Raw genomic sequence first — 22,889 nt, forward strand, 5'->3', positions numbered from 1 at the left:
ATTCCCCCCACAGGAGTGGAAGGAGGCAGTTCCTGAAGGCCCTGCCTCTTTCCTCCTTACACCACTTGTTCTCAACAACTTCTCATCATAACATCAAAGACCCTGCAGGACTCCTGAGACTCTGGGGCGAGGCTCAGTGGGTGAGATCCTAGGGTGCCCGGAGCAGTCAACACTTCTAGGAGATACAGATGGCGGGGTGGTGTGAACCAGAGAACCTGCATGGCCAGAGGTTCAGCCCAACTCCACAAAGAGGAAGGGATGCCCAAGATCATACAGCCCACCCAGGTAGAGCTGGGACCAGAATCTAAACCCCGAGTCCCACCCAGCCCTGGGCCAGGCGGTGCTGCTGGCCACGTTATGTTTCTCTGGACGCGGCTCCACCACTAACTTGCTGGGGAACCTGGGGCTAGCGACTTAGCTCTCTGGGCTCCAGTTTTATCATTTAGGAAAGAGGTAGTAATGCCCACCTTGTATGACTGCTGTATTCATGATATCACAGAGCCTTACACGAAAACTGCTATGATGGCAGTTGATGGAGATGGACTCCATTCTCCCTCGTGGTGGCCCAGCCCTCAGCCCACAGTAGCACCTCACTAAATACCACATGCCTCAGCGCACTTGCTGAGGGAATAAAGAATGGCTTGGCAGGTACTCAGTAAAGTCTTTGACATTACTATGGAAACTAAACCTTGGTGGATATTTGCCTGTGTCTTAGTAACAGGATGCGGATGTTTTCTGGGTCCTTCCCCCAGCCCCATGCAGCCCCTGTAATTTGGAGAAGCTGATCATGGCCCCAGATCTTGGGTGGGTCTTGGTGGGTTTATGTAAGTCAGAACATACCATCCTCCTGACACAAGGATTGGCTCTGGGACAGATGTGTGGCCAAAATCAGGAGACCAAGATGCTTGATAGGAGTTTTTGAGGGAAGAAACCTCCTTGGGTCCCACAGAAGATGCTCTCCTCTGCTGGACATCAGTGAGAAACTCAAACCCCTGAAAGCTTCTGGCAACCACCTTGGGTCTACAAGGGGAGCCAACCTTAACCACGGGTGCAGGGGAGAGACCAAGAGAATCTTGTGCTACTGAATGAGGCCTCGCTTGAAGTCAGTGCCATTCTAGAACTTAAGTGCTGTAACCCAGCATGAACTGGAGACGGGTGGAGAGAACTGTTCCAGATTGGTCAAAAGACATATAGCCAAGTTCAAAGAGTGAACTTTAACTGGATCCAAATACAAGCAAGAAAAAAATAAAGGACTTTTAAAAATTGGAATTAATTTGAGTAAACTGACCACATGTTAGATGCTGCTGCACAATTAGAGTTGATTTTCTTAGGTATGGTAATGGTTTTTGGTTATACAGAAGAGTGAGTGGTACTCCAAGTGCGATCCAGACTCCTAGGAGACCTCAGAACCCTTTGAGGGGGTTCCCAGGGCCCTTTCAGAGGGTTCATGGGGTCAGAGCAGTTTTAACAATAATACTAACACATTTGCCTTTTTTACTGTGTTGAACTTACAGTGACGGTACAGAAACAGTGAAGGTTAAAACTGCTGTGGGATCTTTGCATGAGTCCAGGCAGTGACACTAATCTCTGCCAGCAGTTACCATATTCTCTACCATGACACACAGTAGAGGGGGAAATGCTCGTTTCATTTAGGAATGTCATGAAAATCGTCAATTTTATTATATTTTGACTCTTGAATACAGGCATTTTTAATATTCCACAATAAAATGATAAGTACACATGAAGTCCCGCTGCATACCAAAGTATGACAACTGCCTTGAGGAAAAGCACCCTCATCACTGAGTTGTATGCTGATTGTCCCCTTTTGTTCATGGAACACCACTGTTATATGAATGACTAAGAAACTATGGTTATTCAGACTTGGGTATCTGGCAAGTGTTTTCTAGAAAATGAACAACATGAGCCCATTTTTTCAAGAAAAACAAATAGTATTTGTTGCCAATGAAAAAGTTTGAAATTTCAAGCTAAAATTTGAATTTTGGAAAATTTGCATTCACTACCGTGAGCATCCCAACACTTAAAGACTCTTCTAATGAGCTTGATGGTGTTACTAGTTAATGTGATTTTTGAATACTGTATAAATGCAATGTGTCATCATTTAGAAGATATGCATTTAATTTGGTAAACCAATAGTTTCCAAATGACAAATGCATGATGTTACAAATCATGCATGGATAAAATCTCTTCAAAGTGTAAGACAGATCAGGGGCGCCTGGATGTCTCAGTAGGTTAAGCTTCTGACTCAGTATGGGCTCAGGTCATGACCTCCAGGTCATAGGATCAAGCCCCACATCAGGCTCTGCGCTGGCAGTGTGGAGCCTGCTTGGAATTCTCTCTCTCCCTATCTCTCTGCCCCTCCCCTGCTCATGTACTTGCACACTCTCTCTCAAAATAAATAAACTTTAAAAACAAAAAACAAAGTGTAAGTCAGATCCACCTTTATAATAAGGCTTCAACTTCCAGATTGTGATTAAGTTTGACATGAAAGAGACTTACAAAAATGTACAATTCCCTCTTCTCACCATTTGTTTTTGTTCTGGAAAATGTAGTTATTTTTGGTAGAAAAAAATGTTATTTAACATTAAAAAGCCATGTAATGGCTTTTTATTTTAAAATTAATTGATAAATACGTATTTCAAAATGTCTCTATTTTAATTTTTAACATAGTAAGTATTGAAAAATATAAGCCACAGAAAAATTTTTTGGGATCCCCAGTTTTAAGAGTATAAAGGGTGAGGGGTGCCTGGGTGGCTCAGTCGATTGAGCATTTGACTTTGGCTCAGGTCATGATCTTGCAGCTTGTGAGATGGAGCCCAGCATCAGTCTCTGTATTGACAGCTCAGTGCCTGGAGCCTTCTTCAGGTTCTGTGTCTCCCTCTCTTTCTGCCCCTTCCCCGCTTATGCTCTGTCTCTCTCTCTCTCTCTCTCTCTCTCAAAAATGAATAAACATTAAAAAAAAAAAGAGTATAGGGGCGCCTGGGTGGCTCAGTCGGTTGGGCGACCGACTTCGGCTCAAGTCATGATCTCACAGTCCGTGAGTTCGAGCCCCGCATCGGGCTCTGTGCTGACAGCTCGGAGCCTGGAGCCTGTTTCAGATTCTGTGTCTCCCTCTCTCTCTGACCCTCCCCCGTTCATGCTCTGTCTCTCTATGTCTCAAAAATAAATAAATGTCAAATAAAAAAAAATTTAAAAAAAAAGAGTATAAAGGGTGAAACCAACAAGTTTGAGAACCACTAGTGTAGGAGAATAATCTAGTCCTTGAGTGACACACTGAAGTATTAGGGAGCAAAGAGGGGTGATATCTGCAGCCTACTTTCAGATGGTTAAGCAGGAGGGAAATGTGGGTATTTATGGAGAACGAGATGGAGTGGGTATATCCAGGTTAAAGTAACACACATATTTGGGGCACCTGGGTGGCTCAGTTGGTTAAGCACCTGACTCTTGATTTCAGCTCGGGTCACGATCTCACAGTTCATGGGCTGACAGTGCGGAGCCTGCTTGGGATTCTCTGTCTCCCTCTCTCTCTGCCTCTCCCCTGTTCTCTCACTCTCTCTCTGTCCAAAATAAACATTTTTTTAAAAAAAAGTAACAGGTATTCACTGCGTTGTTCTTTCAACTTTTCTGTGGTTTAGAGTTTTTGAAATAAAAAAGTAATAAATTTAAAGAATCTTCCTAAGTTTATTTATTTTGAAAGAGACAGCATGGTGTGCAGGGGCAAGGGAAGGGGGGCGGGGAGGAGGGGCAGAGAGAGAGGGAGAGGCAGAATCCCAAGCAGGCTCCACACTGTCAGCTTGGAGCCCATGAACCATGAAATCATGACCTGAGCCAAAATCAAGATGCTTAACTGACTGAGCCACCCAGGTGTCACAATTTAAAGAATCTTTTAAGACATATGGACATACTGTATCAATGTATGGATGTCTTACAGGCCAAACACCAAGTGAAATGAGTGCCCCAGAAAGGTAAATTAAGGGCACTTGCTGAACTGAGGCACTGAACTTTAGATTATAAGGCTTGGCCAGATGTCAACTACAGAAGACAAACTCTAGGGCAGTGCTTGTGAAAATCCAGCCTGCATAAGAAAGTTTGGGGAGCTTATTAATACACAGATTCCCAGGCCCCACCCTCAGGCATTCTCATTCAGTAGGTCTGGGGCGGGGGCCCAAAAATGTATATAGTTCTAATAAATTCCCAGATGAGGTGATGCTCGGATCCTCAGAGAGCACTTGGAGTAACCCTACCCCAGGGCACCCTGCTATAAAGTTTGGACTCTGTTATGAACTGAACTGTGTCCCTGAAGAAGATATAAAGAAGCTCTAACCCCAGTACCTGTGTATGTGACCTTACTTGGAAATAGCCTTTGCAGATGAAATCAAGTTAAGATGAGATCATCAGGGTGGGCCCTATGCAATGACTAGTGTCCTTATAAGAAAAGAAGACACACAAAGAGAAAGAAAATCATGTGACAGCTGATGCAGAGGAAGGCCAAGGACTGCTAACAACCACCAACGCCGAGAAAGGCATGGAACAGATTCTCCTGTGGAGCCTTCAGTGACAACATGGCCCTGACATTGCACTGATGTCAGACTTCTAGCCTCCACTACTATGAAAGAATAAATTGCTGGTGTTTTAAGCTATCCAGTTTGTGGTACTTTGGTACAGCAGCCCTGGGAAATAAAAAGAGACCCCAGGGGTGCCTGGGTGGCTCAGTCAGTTAAACTTCCGACTTTGGGTCAGGTCTTGATCTCATGGTTTGTGAGTTCGAGTCCCGCATCAGGCTCTGTGCTAACAGCTCAGAGCCTGGAGCCTACTTCGGATTCTGTGTCTCCCTCTCTCTCTCTCTGCCCCTTCCCCGCTCACACTCTGTTTCTCTCTCAAAAATAAATGGCTATTAAAAAAATTAAAAAAAAAAAGAGACCCCAAAAAAGTAAAAGGGTGAACCAGAGACAGCCTGCTACCATGACTGAGGGTACACACAAGGAAAATGCCCATTGTTTAGCCATGATAGTAGGTGGACAAAAAACAGTATTTCCCACCGGGAATCTGTAATCACAGCCTGCCCTCACCCATTTGCGGCTCAAATTTATACCAACCAAGTGGACAAATAAAAAATCTCAATAATTTATTTTCTATGGGTCTAATATTGGTGCTGTCCCTAGACCCCCAAAAGAAGCAAATGCAAACTTGGAGGAAACTACCTTTAACCCAGGCCTCAAAGTATTCCTACAGATAAAGTCCCAGAGAATATAAGCTTTAGACAGACAGACAGACAGAAAAGCAAGCAAGCAAGCAAGCAAGCAGGAGGGAGGGAGGAAGGAAGGGAGGAAGGAAGAAATAAAGAAACATTTAAAAAAAATTTTTTTTAACATTTATTCATTTTTGAGAGTGAGAAAGACAGAGTGTGAGTAGGGGAGGGGCAGAGAGAGTGAGAGATACAGAATCAGAAGCAGGCTGCAGGCTCTGAGCTGTCAGCACAGAGCTGACGCTGGGCCCGAACTCAAGGACTGCGAGATCATGACCTGAGCTGAAGTCAGATGCTTAACCAACTGAGCCACCCAGGCGCCCCAAGAAGCATTTTTGATTGGAAAACACACAATGTACCTTACACAATGTAGCCAACAGAAACAAAAGATAGTTGAGTTAGACCTTCGAAAATAATTTAGATGTTAGAATTATCAGACTCAGAATATAAAAAATGTTTAATGTGTTTAAAGGAATAAACTTGATTTTAAAATATGTGGAAGGAGGGGCACCTGGGGGGCTCAGTCGGTTAAGCGTCCGACTTCAGCTCAGGTCACGATCTCACGGTCCGTGAGTTCGAGCCCCGCGTCGGGCTCTGGGCTGATGGCTCAGAGCCTGGAGCCTGCTTCCGATTCTGTGTCTCCTTCTCTCTCTGCCCCTCCCCCGTTCGTGCTCTGTCTCTGTCTCAAAAATAAATAAAACGTTAAAAAAATTTTTTTAAATATGTGGAAGGAAAAGAGACCACGAAACATGTCCAAACAGTTCTGAAACAACTAAATAAAATTTTGGAGATACAATAAATGAAATTTAACAATTACTGAGTATGTTCAGCAGCTGAGTAGAAATGCCTGAGGAGATCAATGTGAAGGAAATTATTCCTTCAAAGACAGAAAAAGGAATCAGAAAAAAGAGATGAAGAGTTATGGGGATCAAGTAACAGTATATAACATATTGAATGCGTGTGCTAGAAGGAGAGGGAAAAAATAATGGGATGGGGGCACCTGGGTGGCTCAGTTAAGCATTTGACTCTTGATATCAGCTCAGGTCTTGATCTCATGGTTCATGGGTTCAAGCCCCGCATTGGACTCTGTGCTGACAGCATGGGCCCTGCTTGGGGTTCTCTCTCCCTCTGCCACTCCCCTACTTGCATTCTCTCTCTCTCCCTCTCTCTCAAAATAAATAAACTTAAGCAATGTTAACTATCGATAACATGGAAAAAATTTTAAATGAATGAAATCGTCAACTAAAATTGATTCAAGAAAATAGAGAAAATCTATAATCATGAAAGAAATGGAATAACTAGTTTAAGATCTTCCTACATAAAAGCATCTGGCCCTGATGATTTCACTGGCAGTTTTCACTGATCATTCCAGAAAGAAATCCAATCTTACAGAAACTAGTCCAGAGCATAGAAAAAGAGGATACACTCTCAACTTCATTTATGAGGTTAGCATAATCTTTTTTTTTTTTTTTAAGTTTATTTGAGAGAGAGAGCGTGCACATGTGTGCATGTGTGTGTGAGCAGGGGAGGGGCAGAGAGAGAAAGAATCTCAAACAGGCTCCACGCTGTCAGGTGTGGAGCCCAATATGGGGCTTAAATTCTGAACCATGAGATCATGACCTGAGTCGAAATCAGGAGTCAGGTGCTTAACTGACTGAGCCACCCAGGTTAGCATAATCTTAATAGCAAGACCAGACAAGGACAATATAGCCCATACATAACTTAAAAAAAAAAAAGCTAAACTAAATATTAACAAATTGAATCAAGGATTGTTCTAACAACACAAAAAAGAAAAGTTGTGTGACTAAATTCAGTTTATTTGGAAGGCAAGGTTAGCTTAATGGCAAAAATAATTAATACAACTTGCCATTTAACAGATAAAGGGCCAGAAAAAATACATTGTCATCTTAAAGGGAGCATTAGAGAAAATACAGTATCACTCATTATAAAAAGTCTTAGCAAACTAAGAACACAAAGAAACTTAGAGTGATAAAGTTTATTTCTGAAAACCCTATAGCAAGCACAATAATTTATGGGAAAATGTTGAAGCATTCCTTTTAAGATCAGGAACAAAGAAAGCATGCTTGCCTTCACAACTTTAAGTCTCCTTGCATTAGCGATCACCTTGCAGTAAAAGGGTAAAAAAAGGAATAATTTTCTGGAAAGACACAACATTGTGCTATGGTCTCAGATGACATGACTATTTATCTGGAAACCCCAAAAGGATGTACAGTTTAGCAAGCTTTCATTCTTCTAACAAAGAGCTGGAAGATGAAAATTTTATTAGTATACTAAATATACTGGCATCAAAAAATACCAAGTACCTGGGAATAAATTTAACAAATGACATGCAAGACACAGCAAAAATCACAACATTTTATTGAAAATCATTAAAGACCTAAATAAATAAAGAGATAGATAACCATGTTTATGGATTAGAACACTCATTATCCTTAAGAACATCAACTTTCCATTGGCCCATACATTCAACGCTATTCCAATCAAACTCCCAACAGATTTTGCAGTGAGTGCGAGCATGTGTGTGTTGTAAAACATAATTCTAAGATAATTCTAGGGGCGCCTGGATGGTTCAGTTGCTTAAGTGTCTGAATTCAGCTCAGGTCATGATCTCGCATTTCATGAGTTCAAGCCCCACATCGGGCTCTATACTGACAGCTCAAAGCCTGGAGCCTGTTTCAGTTTCTGTGTCTCCCTCTCTCTCTGCCCCTCCCCCCGCTTGTGCTCTGTCTCTCTCTCTCTCTCTCTCTGTCTCTCTGTCTCTCTCTCTCAAAAAATGAATAAACATTTAAAAAAAATAATTCTAAACATATATACGAAAGAGGAGAGTGCTAAGGCACTCTTGAAGGTGGGGAACTTGCCCCTCCAGACATCAAGACTTTTCACAAAGCTATGGTCATTAAGACAGTGTTACTGCTGCAGAGCCAAACTGTTCAACAGAATAAACAGCCCAGAAACAAACACACATCTATGGAAACTTAATTTACGATAGGGCTAAGCATTGCAGATCTGAAGAGAAGGAATGAGCTTTATAATAAATGGTGCTAGGGCAACGTTTTCCTTATAAAAAAAAAAAAAAAAGAAAAAATTCTGGAGTCCTATTTCACATCATATATAAAAATCATCTCCAGATGGAGAAAGAAATTAAATGTGAATGGCAAAACAATGAAACTGTGAGGAGCACTGTAGGAGAATATCTTCATTATTTCAGGTAGGTAAGGTTTTCCGGGGACACAGGAAGTATAAACTATAAAATGAAAAAATTGACAAATCCATTGCATTAATATTAAGAACTTCTGTTCATCAAAATACACCATAAAGGAAAATGGAAAAATAAACCACAGACTTGGAGAAGACATTTGTAACACATAAGTGACAGAGGATTAGAGTCCAGAATATTTAAAGAACTTCTAACTAATAAGGTAAGGACAAGAGAAAATTTGGCAAGACTTGAAGGGGCCCTTCACAGAAGAGAGAACATGAATGGGCAATAAACATATGAAAAGATGTTCAATCTCATTAGTATTCAGGGAAATGCAAATTAAAACCATAATGAGATTCCATTTTGTACCCACCAGACTGGCAAAAATTCTAAACTGTGACAATATCAAGTGACGGTAAAGCCATGGTGCAACTGAAGTTATTTATATGCGTCGCTGAAGGAAAACCATTTTGGAAAATAATTTATAAAGAGTAAGATATGGATGAGCCTTGCCATGCCAGAGAGCAAGAATTCTCAAAAAGTTATTATAATTAATACAGTGAGGTCCTAATGCAGGGTCAGACAAACTGATTAACTGAACATAACAAAGAGCCCAGAAATGGACCTACACATCTATGAACATTTAATTTATGTTATTTAGGCAAGTGAAAAAAGCATAGACCCTATGTCTCAGCTATTCCATTCCTAAAGAAATTTGTGCACAGGTGTACCCAGAAACACGTACAAGAAAGTTCATTGCAGAGCTCTTTCCAAGAATAAAAGAAAAACAAAAACCTAGAAAAAATCCAAATGTTCATTAACAGTGGTGATATACTGCTACAATGAAGGTAATATTCTACTTTTTTTTTTTAATGTTTTTATTTAGTTTTGAGAGAGAGAGAGAGGGAGACAGAGCTCAAGCAGGGGAGGCGCAGAGAGACAGGGAGACACAGAATCTGAAGCAGGCCCCGAGCTATCATATCAGCCCTGACGGGGGGCTCGAACTCACAAACCGCGAGATCATGACCTGAGTCAAAGTTGGACACTCAACCGACTGAGCCACCCACACACCCTGGTAATGTTCTACTTCTTAAGCAGGCACTGAGTAAAGGAGTGTTCATTGTATTGTTATCCATTATACCCTCACCATTTGCAGTCTTTTCTGTTGATTTCTACAAATCAAGGAAAGTCTGGAAATGGAGACAAGAGATGTTAGAACATCAGAGTCTTCACCTTTCTTAAGTCTGTTTTTAGATGAACTTTCTTCAGCTTAATGGCAGCAGAACCGGCAGCCATGGGTATGGGAGGCTGAACAGTGATCCCCCAAATAGCTGGGGCCTAGTCCCTAGAACCTATGAATGTTACCCTATATAGCAAAAGAGACATTATAGGTGTGGTAACCTTAAGGATTTTGAGCTGGGGACTGTATCCAGGATTACCCAGGTGGGCCCTAAATGTAATCACAAGAGTGACTGAAGACAGATACGAAGACAGAAGAGAAGAAAAAGTGACTACAGCAGTAGGGACTGAAGGGATGTGGTCACGAGGAATGCCAACAGCCACCAGAAGCTGGAAGAAGCAAGGAATGGATTTTCCCCTGGAGCTTCCAGAAGTCCTAATGGCATCTGGATTTCAGCCCCAAAAGACTGACTTCAGACTTCGGGCCTCCAAAACCCTAAGAGACTAATTTCTGTTGTGTTAAGCCACGATGTTTGTGGCTCTTACAGCTGCAATTATAGACTAATACAGTGGGTGAGAATGCTCAACCTCACCCCTCTGTCAGTCCCAGACTGTTTTCACTCAGTACACCCTCTCCTCTGCCTCTTCCCTCCCAACACTGGATGCCCCAGGGTTCCCCAGGCAGAGAGATGCGGCAGCGGTTACACGCATTCATATGTGAGATGCACCACTTCCCCTGCTGAAAGGGCTCCTCCCTACAATTTCCAACCAAAGCCAGAAAAGTCATTTACACATACCCACTCAATGGAAAGAGCACTGGCTGGGCAGGAGGGACATTTGAATCCAAGTCCGAGTTTCCCACTGACTGGCGGTGTGACCTTATCAGCTTCTCAAAGATGGAACTGAAATGCATTCATCTTTACGTTCCTGGTGCCCAGAGCAGTGTGTGGTCCAAAACAAATGGTCAATAAGCAGGCAGTGAGTCAATGAATGAATCAATCAGTCAATCTTGCACAACAATGGAAAGCCTACCCACTGAAAAAGAGAATCTTTCCAATAACTCTTACCTCTCTTCCTCTACCACTATAAGGGAAAATATTAAAATCATAGTTTTAGAGCTGGAAGGTCTTAGGGCTAGAAGCCAAGAACTCATTGCCTCACATTAGCACCAATTGCTAGAAATCCTGCCCTTCTATCAAGCCAAAAGTTTGTCTTCTAGTCACCACCAGTCCTAGTCCAACCCCAGTTAACAACATAAAATTAAGCATCTTCAGAAACTAAGACCTGGCCTCAAATCTTGGCCTAGCCAATCAGGCTACTGACCTTGATGAATGACCTCAGCCCTCCGGTCCTATCTTCTTTCTAGTGTCAAACAAAAACCTGAGATCACTAAAATGCCTTCTAGCTCCAAGATAAGTAGTGTTGAAAACACTCCTCCCTTGGTATTCAATCGCTCATCATTTAAACAATCCACTGAGTTTTCATTTCAATTCATTATTTTTTATGTTTAGAATTGCTTCTTTTCCAATGGGCCCATTCCTCTCCCTACTCTGCCCCAGGATCTGTTGTTTTCTTGTATTTTCAATTCTTGATTTATTTTTTCACTTAGGAAGGCTTATTCTAAAGTCTCTAAGTAGTGGCAATTGTAGATAAATAATATATATAATTAATTTATGTGTGTTATTCATTTATTTATGTCTGTGGGGCTAACCCTGCTGCTGGTAGTGTTTAACTCCAGGTTAGGGGTGGTCAGTACTTCAGGTGTTTTGTAATTTTGGGGTGTGAATTCATGTTCTTTGAGCTAATTCTGTACAATGCGTATTGAAGGTTCTTAGAGAGACTTGATTAATTCTTACAAGGTACCCCAGGGGCAACACTGGCCCAGGACCAATTATTTCTCAGATATGGGTATTCAGACCATGCAGGATGCAATCATTTAGACTCCAAACCCATATGAGGACAGATCCATGGGTGGTTTCAAAGTCCCAAGGGAGATTTCACCCCCACCAAGAACACAGAGCAAGACAGACAAGCTTCACTGTCATCTCCCTGTGCTCATGGGTCTATCCTTCTATTCAGGACTACACTGTACCCTAATGCTTCAAGTGTCAGCTATATGTAAATATTCAGCCTCCACAGACCCAGGCCCCTGTTTTCTCTATATAGACATTAAAACCATGCTGGCCAATTCTCTGAGTTGATATGTTAAAAATGGCTGTAAATTATTTGATACCCCGCCACTGAGAGATGGAGTCTAATCTGCCCCCCTTCAAATCTATTATGGCCTTAGTATTTGCTTGGCCAATAGAATGTAGTAGAAGTGTCATCCTAGGACCTGTGTTATAAGGTCATAAGAAGTCCTACAGTTTCTACTGATGCTTCTTGGACATTAAATCTTGGAGCCCTGAGCCACTACATAAGAAATATGACTGTCTTCAGGTCTCCATGCTGGAGAAATCACATAGGAAGACCACATGCAGAGGCCTTGGAACAAATGTCTAGTCTGTCACTGACAATTGTACCGTCCCAGCTAAAGATCCAGACGTCATGGAGTGGAGATGAGTTTTGTGTCCTGTGCCTTGTCCAAATTCCTGAACCACAGAGCCAGGAGAGATGATAACAAAATGACTGTTGATTTAAACTAAATTTCAGGGTGATCCATTAGGTCCCTGCTGCAGTACTAGTTTATACCCTCGCAAAATGCTTCCCTTTCTCTTCTGTCTCCTGGCAAGGATCCTTACTTAAAAGCTCAGCTATGCTTTTGAGGGGATCAGTTATATCTTATCCAAATTTTGTAGAAATTTGAAAATTCAGCTTTATTATGGGAAGACTTCCAGACTATTTAGTTTTTCATATCTCCAGAAAGAGAGAAACCACATCTTTTATTTTATAGATGAGAAACTTGAGGCTTGAGTCAAGTCACTTGCCATGGTCACAAATCAAGGTTCTATAAACGCAGGTTTAAAAAGGATCCTCTAAACTCAAAGGGAATACTAAGTCATCACGCATTCAACAAATATTTTTTAAACACCTAGTATGAGCGTAGTACTACTTTAGGTACTGGGAGAATAGCTATGAACAAGATCAAAGTCTCAAAAGTCATGGAGATCAAACTCTATGTGAAGAGACAGACCATAAGCCAGTAAATAAATGAATTAAAAGCATAATTTCAGGGGATAGAGCAATATGTGGGGTGTCTTTTGGAGAAGATGGTCAGAAAAGGCCTCTCCTGCATAGGTGACATATGAGCAGAGATCTAAATGGAAAGAGAGTGAGGACCATGGACCACTTAGGGGAGTGCATCCTGGACAGAGGGCAAAGTGCCAGTATAAAGGCCCTTGAGTGACACAAGCTTGCTGCCTTCCAGGGACAGTCAGGAAGCTGGAGCTGAGTGTGGAGAGAGCAGTACAAGGTGAAGTCAGGGCAGTGAGCAGGGGCCAGGCCTTGCTGCATCTCATTAAGAATGGTAAGGAATCTGAATTTTATTCTTATTTATTTATTTTTATTTTTTAGAGAAAGAGAAAGCACAAGCAGGGTAGAGGGGCAGAGGGGGAGGGACGGAGGGAGGGAGGGAGGGAGGGAGGGAGGGAGGGAGGGAGAGAGAGAGAAAGGGAATCTTAAGCAGACACCATGCTCAGCACAGAGCCTGCCTGATGCGGGACATGATCCCATGACCCTGGGACTGTGACTTGAGCCAAAATCAATAGTCTGATGCTCAACCAACTGAGGGTGCCACCCAGGCACCCCTGAATTATATTCTTAATATCACGGGAGTTCTTTGGACAATTTTTAAACAGCAGGGGAAAGCTATGATCTATCTTATATTTTAAACAAATCATTGGAGGCATATGAATAGAAGCAAGAAAACAATTAGGAGGCTTTTGAATGGTCCAGGAGAGAAATAATTGGGGACTGGAACATGGAACATGATGGTGGCAGCAGAGACAGAAGTCAGTTGGATGGGGAAATGTTCTGAAGACAGAGCGAAGAGGTCTCCCTCATAAAACTGTGGTATATGAGCACACAGAGCCTGGCCTGAAGAGGTTATAGATCCTACTGGATCCTGCAACTTCCTCAGTAGGGACACATAGGGACAAGTGGTTCTCAGCCTGTTGTGCTCATGAGAAAAGGTCTCTGCATGTTCCTGAAAATCAACTGTAAGCCGTCAGCATCAGCTGGCTGTGTTTTATCATGCCTTTCTCAAGGTGGGCTGTATCCCACTCTCTTTCGAGTAGTGTGATCCGCTCAGCATATTATGTCTGACAGGCATTGTCTTGGCAGTCTAAACCCCAAGTTGGGCAAAACTAAATTCTACACAGATCACAATTAGGCAGCCCATCTGTGAAAGGTTCGTGGTTGGGCACTGGGTTAGGGAAGTCCAAGGATGCCATTCAGAACTCATGAAAAGTCATGGCTGTGATCTCTCAGAACCAGGAAGGATGGGTCACAGTCCAGCACAAATGGTTCATTGGGGGTTGAATCCTGGTTCTGTAGCCAATAATGAGAATCTTAGACAAGTTCCCATTGGACCTGAGCTGAGATCGAGAGTCGGAAATAGGATGGCCGGGAAATATGTTGCCAGATGGGAAGAGGAAATTCATTCTGAAGCCCAGAGTTTCATACATAGACCCTAAAAGGAGGCAGAAAGGATGTGAACGCATAAGTACACAAGAGAAGACCAAGGTAGAATTTAACTGAGCTGTGATTGGTGAAAGGAAAAGAGAAAAAAAGAGGGGAATGTAGTATATGAGTGATTGTCCTAAGAGGAATAAGGCAGACCAGAGAGCCACTAGGCTGGACAGCCCCTATACTGGCAAGAAGGAGGTGCCACTGCCCTAGAGCTGCCTGGTGGCTGACAAGGCCTACTAGAGGTGGGATGCTGCAGGGAAGGGGGGGATGTTAACTTAGGTAGGGAAGTGTATACAATTCTGACACTGGGATTCTCCCATTTGATCAGGAATGGGCTAAATCTGGGAGAGCAAATGCTGTACCATTAGGTGTGCCCCCATTATCATCTTCCCTGAATGAAACATTCACAGGACTCCTTCCCCATGGAGCCCAAACCAGATTCATACTTCTCAAGATAGTGTTCCAGGAAACCTCCTATCAGTCATGAGATCCCACTCATTTGCAATCCCTGGTCTAGGTACACATGTCATTTTTGAAAGCCTAAACCAGATTACCTGTCAAGATTCCTTCAGATTGTGTCCTAAACACTTGGTCCTTTATATTTCCTTTAAAAAAACAAAAAACAAAAAACAAAACAAACAAACAAAAAAACCCTGTAATCCCAGAAAAGCTTCTGGGTGCAACTAAAAACAAACAAACAAAAAACCTAAAAGGAAAACAATGTGCTTCTTTGTGGAGATGGATGGATTTGAAAGTTCAAAACAAATATAATAGAACTATCCATCTTCCAATCCATCAGGGCCAATCCACCCAAGTCCCAGGAGTGAGAGGAAAATGTCCTCATAGCCGAAATGCAAACCCCTTAAGTTCTTGTTGGTTCTTGGAAAAATTCTCAGAGACACCAACTGGGCATGTGTGCGGCTCATCCCTGACAATAAAAATCCAAAGGTGCCATATGCTGTGACTATTGTGTTCCCATACCCCCACCCCCAGACTCTTGAACCTCCTTGGAAAACACACACACACACACACACACACACACACACACACACACACACACACACTACAAAATGGCAGTCTCACTAGGTGGCCACTGAGGGCCTGACTCTCTCTTCTGTCATTCTTCCCAGAGCTCTTGCTCCCTCAAAGAATACACACTCCAAACAAGATAGCTCACTTCAGAAGGGAAGGGGAAACTGACCCAGTAATAACTAGGTAAGACTCTCACTTGTCAGCCACCCTTCAAATAAGACACAGTGCGGGAAAGTGCACAAAAGCTACTTCCCAGCAGGCAGACAGGATTAATAAACAAAGAACAAGGCAGCAGAAAAGCAATGATACCTAAGCTGGTATTTGTCACTTCCTTGAGGATGTTCCTCTTGTTTATAAATAAATATGGTGCATGTTGACTAGCTGGGGGAGGAGGGGAATGGGAGGAGGCCTAGAACAATTAGGACCTCTAAGGTGATGCTGGCCAACACCCGTGTCTCACAGACCAGAAGCAGGGCCCCAGCGTAGGTGCAAGTTGGCCTTAGGACTATAACAGTGAGTTGGTCCAGTGCTGGGATTAGAACCCAAATCCTTCAACTTCCAGCTCAACATTTTCCCTCTCAAAATCCAACTGAAATATTTCCCCAGATCCTACCCTATACCATACCAGGGTGCCAGGAAATAAATCCTCAACCAACCTGAACCCATAATTAATAGGATCATTTTTCTGCATTCCACTTTTTAAAGGAAGCCCCAGAGAAAGGCAAGCCCATGTTTAAGGACTTATGGCCTTTTTTCTTGATTTCCATTTGTTTTGCAACAGTTGGGGAATATCTTGAGGGCAACTCACATTCCTTCCAGTCTTCTCTGCTTGTATATCCCTGACCAGGACAACTAGACTTCATGCTCCAAATCACAGTCCTGGGACAGAGCCAGATCTGCAGCCATTAAACTAAGACTCGTGTCTTAAACATCAGATGGTACCTTCTAAAAACTAGTTTCTGTTTTTTGTGTTTTTTTTGTTTGTTTTTTAAGATGTGCAATGTGGAAATAAAGGTTTCTTCTGCATAGCTTTCAGTTACCTCGAGAATTTTTAAAATTAGAACTCTCTTTTCCCCACACAGTGAATTGGACTTTTGGTCTCATAACCAAAGGGGAACCTCTGGATTCATTTAGCCAACATTTTGGGCCTTAGTCAAAATTCTATCCAAAGACAATGAGGCAACACCCTCTCCTTGGAATAAATGCTTCAAGATAGTGCATTCTCCCAAGAAGGCAGAGAGCAACCTCTGTGTGAATCCCCCAGTGCACATAAACATACTCTCCCCAGTTTGAATTTCATTGGTGCCCAAGACTTCAGTTCTCTGTAATGAAAACAAAGTATTTTAAAGGAGGCAAGCAGACAAGTCATAAATGAGCCCCTGTGTTCCATCCAGATATCAACCAGGTTTTAACAGGGCCAACCTTGCTACTACATTGAATATTCTTTAATTTTTCCTAGGCCCAGCCAATGGAGCTAGGAGGAAGAGAACTCGCAAAACAGCAGCTTCTCAAACTGGTCCTCACTTCAAGAGCTTTGCCCAGTGGGTACAAGCAAGTCCCGATACCCACTAACCTCCATCTCCAGGGGATAAAATTTGCTGGCTCTCCTGCTCACCCCAGGGACTCTGATCTCCTTCAACATAACCAGCCTTTACTGAGTGCATACAAGTGCCAGGTACTTCAAAAAAAGAGGCTTGGGAGGGGGCAAGGGGTCAGAGAGGGAAATAAACCATGGTTACAGTCCTAAAACCCCTCATAGCCAAAGGCAAGACAGATATCTAAAGGCACGGTCTGGCTGTGCCTGGATGCCACCCTCTTGTCCTGAGGCCTCTGGTTGGAAGGAAGATACTCCCTCTCCATCCTCAGAACACAGTCATAGGTCTTCCTTAAATGTTCTCTGATGTCACAGAAGTTTACAATGCCTTGAAAAAGTTTCTTACAGGAAATGGGACTGATGGATAAAATCACAGGATGCCACAGAAGAGGTCTTGGGAGCTTGAAAGAGATCAATTTTGGACAACTGTCAAGGACAGGCAGAGGTGGAAAGGGCATTGGACCAAAATTCTGGAGCCTGTTTTCTTTACCAGCTTACCTGGTGTCCTTGGGCAAGGCACATTCCCTCTTCAGTTTTAGAAATGATAGGGGAGAACTGATGTGTGGCTTTTTATTAACACTAAAACCCATATATTTTCCAAGTTATTTTTTATTTAGAACCCAAATATACAAACCAAACAAAAAGGGAGTTGTTCCCATTGATCAGGGCTGGGAGCCCAGAGCCCACCCACTCAGGCTGGGTGGCCCTCAGGGAAGCCAGTTTGAAAAACACAGGAGTAGGGGTAACTGGGTTGCTCAGTCATTTAAGTGTCTGATTCCTGATTTCAACTCAGGTCATGATTTTGCAGTTTGTGAGTTCGAGCCCCATGTCAGGGCTTGGGATTCTCTCTCCCTCTCTCTGCCTCTTCCCCCCATGTTCTCTTTCTCTCTCAAATTAACTACGAAGGAAGGAAGGAAGGAAGGAAGGAAGGAAGGAAGGAAGGAAGGAAGGAAGAAGGAAGGAAGGAGAGAGGAAGGAAGGAAGGGAAAGAGGGAGGGGGGAGGGAGGAAGGAAGGAAGGGAAAGAGGGAGGGGGGAGGGAGGAAGGAAGGTAGGAAGGAAGAAAGGAAGGAAGAGAAGGAGGGAGGGGGGACGGAGGGAGGGAGGAAGGAAAGAAAAGAAAAACACAGGAGGAGATTAAGTCTGTACGCATAGGGGAAAACATCTAGAAGAATATACCTCTCAAAATTACCATTAGCTATCTCTATGTGGTAATAATGTGATTTTCAATCTATTTATCTATACTTTCTAATTTCCCTATAATGAACAGGTATTATTTATGTGGAATAGGTACTGCTTATTAAATTGGTTTTAATAATTCCCAACGGACACTTCCACATTGGGTTTCTATAAAGATGGTGACTGGGGGGATAGGTGGTATCTCTGACCTTCTGGAGTTGACATGGGAATAACATCCCCAAATCCCACAAATTCTTCCTTGGGGCAGAGGGTCCTGGGCTGACCTGAGGGGCAGTGCTCATGGTCACTGAAGTTCTCTGAAGCTTCTGGGGAGTGTGGTTTTAGAATGTAACAGCAACCCTGAGCCCCCTCCCAAATATATGCCTCTCTTCTCCACCCGCCTCAGCTCCCTTGGGTAGCAGAAGAGGGGGAATGCTAATGAAATTAAAGATGGTCACACAGACCCCAACTAGAAGCCCTTACTCTCCTGTGGGCCAGCCCCAGCCCAGTAGGACCTATAGAAAATGAGCCCTCCAGTCAGGCCAAGGAAAGTCTCCGGCCACACCCTGACGTCCCTCCAGAAGCCACTGCCAAATATGAAGATCACACACTAGTTCAGGAGAGAAAATACCACCCTGAAGGCAAGATAGGCCTTGGTCAGGCATGAGGTGGGACAAGGCGTTCCAGCCGCTTCCCTGTATTATTCATGCCAACTCTGCCTTCAGAAATCTTCTAAATATTTAACATGCCACCTCGAGGTACAGCACAAACCCTCGGCAGTCCGCAACAGCTGTGGAGAGGCCTGCATGGAATGAATGACTTGGGGGCCAAGAGGCACATACACTCTGGCTTTGGGAAGAAAGCCCAGAATGGTGGCGGGGATACAATGCTGAGAATGACTTCAGAAAGCTGCTCCTGGCTGCTTCTTTGAAAATCAGTGAAGAAGGGTAGGAGATGGGAGAGGTTTCACAACGCTGGGAGTGATAGCGCACAATCAGAGTCTGGAGTCTCTTTTTCCCAGACAAAGAAAAAGACTGAGGTGCACCTCCGGCCCTCACTGTGCAGGCCAATTTCAGCCCCCTGGTCCCCTGAGCAGGTGGCAAATCTGTCCTGACTCAGGCAAAAATAGTTAGGGAAGGAAAGGAATAGGAACAGCCATGTATATCTCCAAAGGGAAACGAATCCACGAGGGAAGGAGCTCTTCAAATGTCTACTCAGCTCTGGGGCTGGAGGGAGAAAAACGCCCCCCACGCCCACCCTCCCAATGACTTCACACAGGCCTCACCCCAGATGACTCTGCGCTCTCCTACAAGGCCTGGGAGGTGTCACCGCCACCACCCAAGTAGCTGTCTGTCACTTAGAAATTTCCCGTGAATTCCTGGAGATGCCTGCCTCTCTCTCTCCCACAAAACCCCGCCAAAGGAATCAGACATAGGGGACGCGAGGCGTCTACCCCAAGATTCATACACGTCCTGCTCTGTCCCACTTGCCTTGGCCGCTGTCAATTTGAGAAACCTAAAAAGGAGTATTCTTTCAATCCCATTAGGAGCCCCGCCTTCATCTCTCCACCCTTCCGCACGCTGACCCCTCCAGGCAGCGCCCCAGGCTCATCTGGGCTCTGTCATTTTCACCTGACAAAAGCGTGGCGGCGGGGCGCGGCGAAGGGAGACCCCGCCAGCATCTCTCCCAAAGGAGACAGACGCGTGTCCCCGCGGCGCGCCCATTCGGGGCCTCTGCAAATCCCACCCACCCGAGAAACAAAGCGGTCGGGGCGCGCGGCGGGACGCAGCCCCCAGCGCAGCCCCTGTGCGCCCCGGCCCTCGCCGCCCCGCCCGCCGGTCCCCCGCGCCCGGGCCTGGCCCCGCTGGGCAGCAGCCGCGTCCTGTGTCGCCCGCTTGCAGGCGTCCTCGGCAGCTACTGTACCTGCTAAATTTAGCGGCCGCCGGGTATTAATAGCCGGAGCGAACCGGGCCGGGTGCTGCAGGGGCGCGCGCAGCCCGGGGGTCGGGGGCGGAGAAGGAGGGAAAGGAAGGGGCGCGGGGAAGGCCACTTACACCACCAGCCTGGAGATGATCCATGACACCATGGCGGGCGGGCGGGCGGGCGCGGCCGGGGCGGCGCGGCGCGGCGCGGCGCGGCTCGGCTGCGGGCGGCGCGGACGGCTGCGACGCTCCGGGCACGTCTGTCCGCGCACGGCAGCCGCCGCCACCAGACTGAGCGCTCCCGCCGCCCTGCCCGGCGCTCGCGCGTCAGCGCAGCCGCGGCACGTTCCGGCGGCGGCGGCGGCGGCCCCAGCCCCCCGGGGCTCGGCGGGTCCGCGGCGATTGGGCGGTGAGCCGGTCGGGCACACGCGGGACCCGCCCCGTTCCTATTGCCGCGGCCCGCGGCTGAATTGGGGCGGTTCCTCTGCGCGCCCTGGTGCACCGGCCGCTCAAATGGAACCCCGAGGTGGCTCAGTTGGCAGGGCCGAAAGAGACCCGCGTGCCGCCCCACCCTCAGTGTGATGGTGGGGAAACCGAGGCCTGGAGCGGGACTTTGGGAGTATCTCTACACCTGTTCTGATTGGGGATCTGGTCATCCCTCACTTGGACACTCCGCTAGCCTCCTAAGGGACTTACTGTATCCGGACCTGACCCCTCCAGTCTGTCCCCAACAAGGCATTATCTGCATAAGAAACAAATCTGGGCATGTATCTCTCCTAGTTAAAATACTCAAGTTTCTACATCATCTGGTCCCTGCCTGCAAACTCATTGCCACCACCATTCCCCAAATAGCCCTCTAGCTCTTTCCAACTCAGGCATTTTGGATTTACATGTGTTTTGTTCCCTGTCTCCCGTTCATACACTCCAAGCCTCACCTTCCTCCAGGCTCAGATAAAAGGTTATTTCCTGAGAAAGGCCTTTCCTAGGGGACTGCTCCAGCATTTCAGTGTGGAATTGGCTCAGGGGTACAATCTGACTTGGAAGAAGCTGGAAGCTGCTACGGAGCAGGACCAGTGCCCTGCTGAGCCATTTTTGAGCCTTACGCAAAAGGGAAAATGTATACACTATATACAGGTCCTTATGTATTTTTTAATTTGCATTAAATATTATTTATCTTCGTAACTGCATTTTATGGCACCCCCTTAAATTTTGCCCCTGAGGCAAATGCCTCACTTTCTTCACCCTAGTCCTGGCCCTCATTATATCAGTTCTAGTACATTATTCCCTTATGCTTGGAAAACCTTTGTCCACTGTTCCTCTGCTCTGCTGCTGCCTTCCTCCCCCCCACCCCCACCCATGGTGCTCTTCTAGAGCACTCTTCTCCTTTACTGGTGCTCATGTCATGTATAATTCAGTGTCAGATGTGAGAGGCACCAGAGAGAGCTAGCTTGAAGCTTTCTTTAAAGGAACCCTGCCCAACACAGCTTCCTAGCAGAGGCAAGGAGACCTCTGACCTTGACAGAAAGAGACTGGAAATATTCCAGCAGTGTGTGTGTGTGTGTGTGTGTGTGTGTGTGAGAGAGAGAGAGAGAGAGAGAGAGAGAGAGGGAAGGGGGGTGGAGGGAGAAAGAGATATAGAGAGACAGAGATAGAGATGGAGATAGGGCAGAAGAAAGACCTTGCCCACAATAAGAGCAAGATGAGGTGAGACATTATAACAAGGGTCTTCAAAGGACCCATAAAATACCTGTAATTTAGTTTAGTTTTGTTGTTGTTGTTTAATGCTGTCTTGACCCAGTTTTGAGGCCCTACCTAGAAGCCAGTCATTTCTCTTTCTTGGGCAGCCAATTAAGTCCACACCCCCAACCACCTCCCTTATCAAGTTCTTACACTTCAGGCTGCTGTACACCTGCCCTAATCACTGCAGGGTCAGGTACCATACAACCAGAGACAGCTCCTATGCCCTAGAGCCCCCTGAAATTATACAAACGAGCCAGTCCTAACTCTTTTTCTGCCTTGCCCTTTCCTTCCTGCAGAAACCACAGTGCCCCTGTCTCTCTCTGCATTGTACCCTATATCGGTGTTTACCCTGAGTGACCATGCATGGCATGCTGTGCTCTGTCCAGGGAACTGTTAGTGTAACAAAACTGTAAAACTTTCTCTCTCCTGATCTGTGTCTAGCTTCACCATACCCTCCTTACCCAGGGTAACATAGTTAAAACAACACCCCACAAGAAAAACCTTGGAATACCTACTAGGTAGATCAGGACAGTACCAAACAAATAGGCCCTCCTGAGACTTCCCCTTCCCTCCCTCCATGCCCTTCTGCCCCTTACCCCCACTCCCTGGAGAGGTCAGAATATGCTGTTAGCAATCTTGGGGAGTAGAATATTATGGTTCAAATATATCTTTTTGGTGAAAAAACAGAAGAATCTCAACACATGCTGTTTCTCTCTCGGATCATGTCCCCTGTTGCAATAAATGGAATTCTCCTATAAATGGAATTTTACTATTATGTAGAACTGGACAGTTTAATTAATGAAATGAGATGATCCATGGCATTAAAATATCTGGAGGTTTCTCTGGCGTCTGAAGAAGACCAGAAATCTAACTGGATGAACCCCAGATTTCAGTGGAGGGTTGGGAAAAAAACATGTTCCACACAGAAAATGTCAACAGGCAGAGGAGGGGAAAGATTAGAGAGAGAAGAAAGTTTCATCTTTACTCCATTCTATCTCAGTGCAACTGTTACACATATTACATCTCTCTACCCTGGGCCCCTTCCAGTTTGTCCCTGACCCTGGAGAACATGAGGCCAGGGGATGGACACAGTCTTCTTGACAATGGAACTCTTACAACCTTATCAGTTGGT

The 22,889-nt window shown here is 45.0% G+C and overlaps 1 protein-coding gene across 4 annotated transcripts in view; it reads right to left on the reverse strand.

Moving 5' to 3' along the window:
• REEP1 (receptor accessory protein 1) overlaps positions 1–20,454 on the reverse strand; it is a 110,825-nt gene extending 90,371 nt beyond the window's left edge. The window contains exon 1 of one of the 4 annotated variants that reach the window (XM_053890917.1): positions 20,150–20,454. In XM_053890917.1, coding sequence (XP_053746892.1) covers positions 20,150–20,181 — 32 coding nt within the window. In that variant the 5' untranslated portion in view covers positions 20,182–20,454. The other 3 variants (XM_053890916.1, XM_053890915.1, XM_053890914.1) reach the window with 3 other exon arrangements.
• Between the last annotated feature and the right edge of the window lie 2,435 nt (positions 20,455–22,889).

The sequence above is a fragment of the Panthera pardus genome, unplaced genomic scaffold, assembly GCF_024362965.1.
Source record: "Panthera pardus isolate Hobbes unplaced genomic scaffold, ASM2436296v1 HiC_scaffold_26, whole genome shotgun sequence".
Lineage (NCBI taxonomy): Eukaryota > Metazoa > Chordata > Mammalia > Carnivora > Felidae > Panthera > Panthera pardus.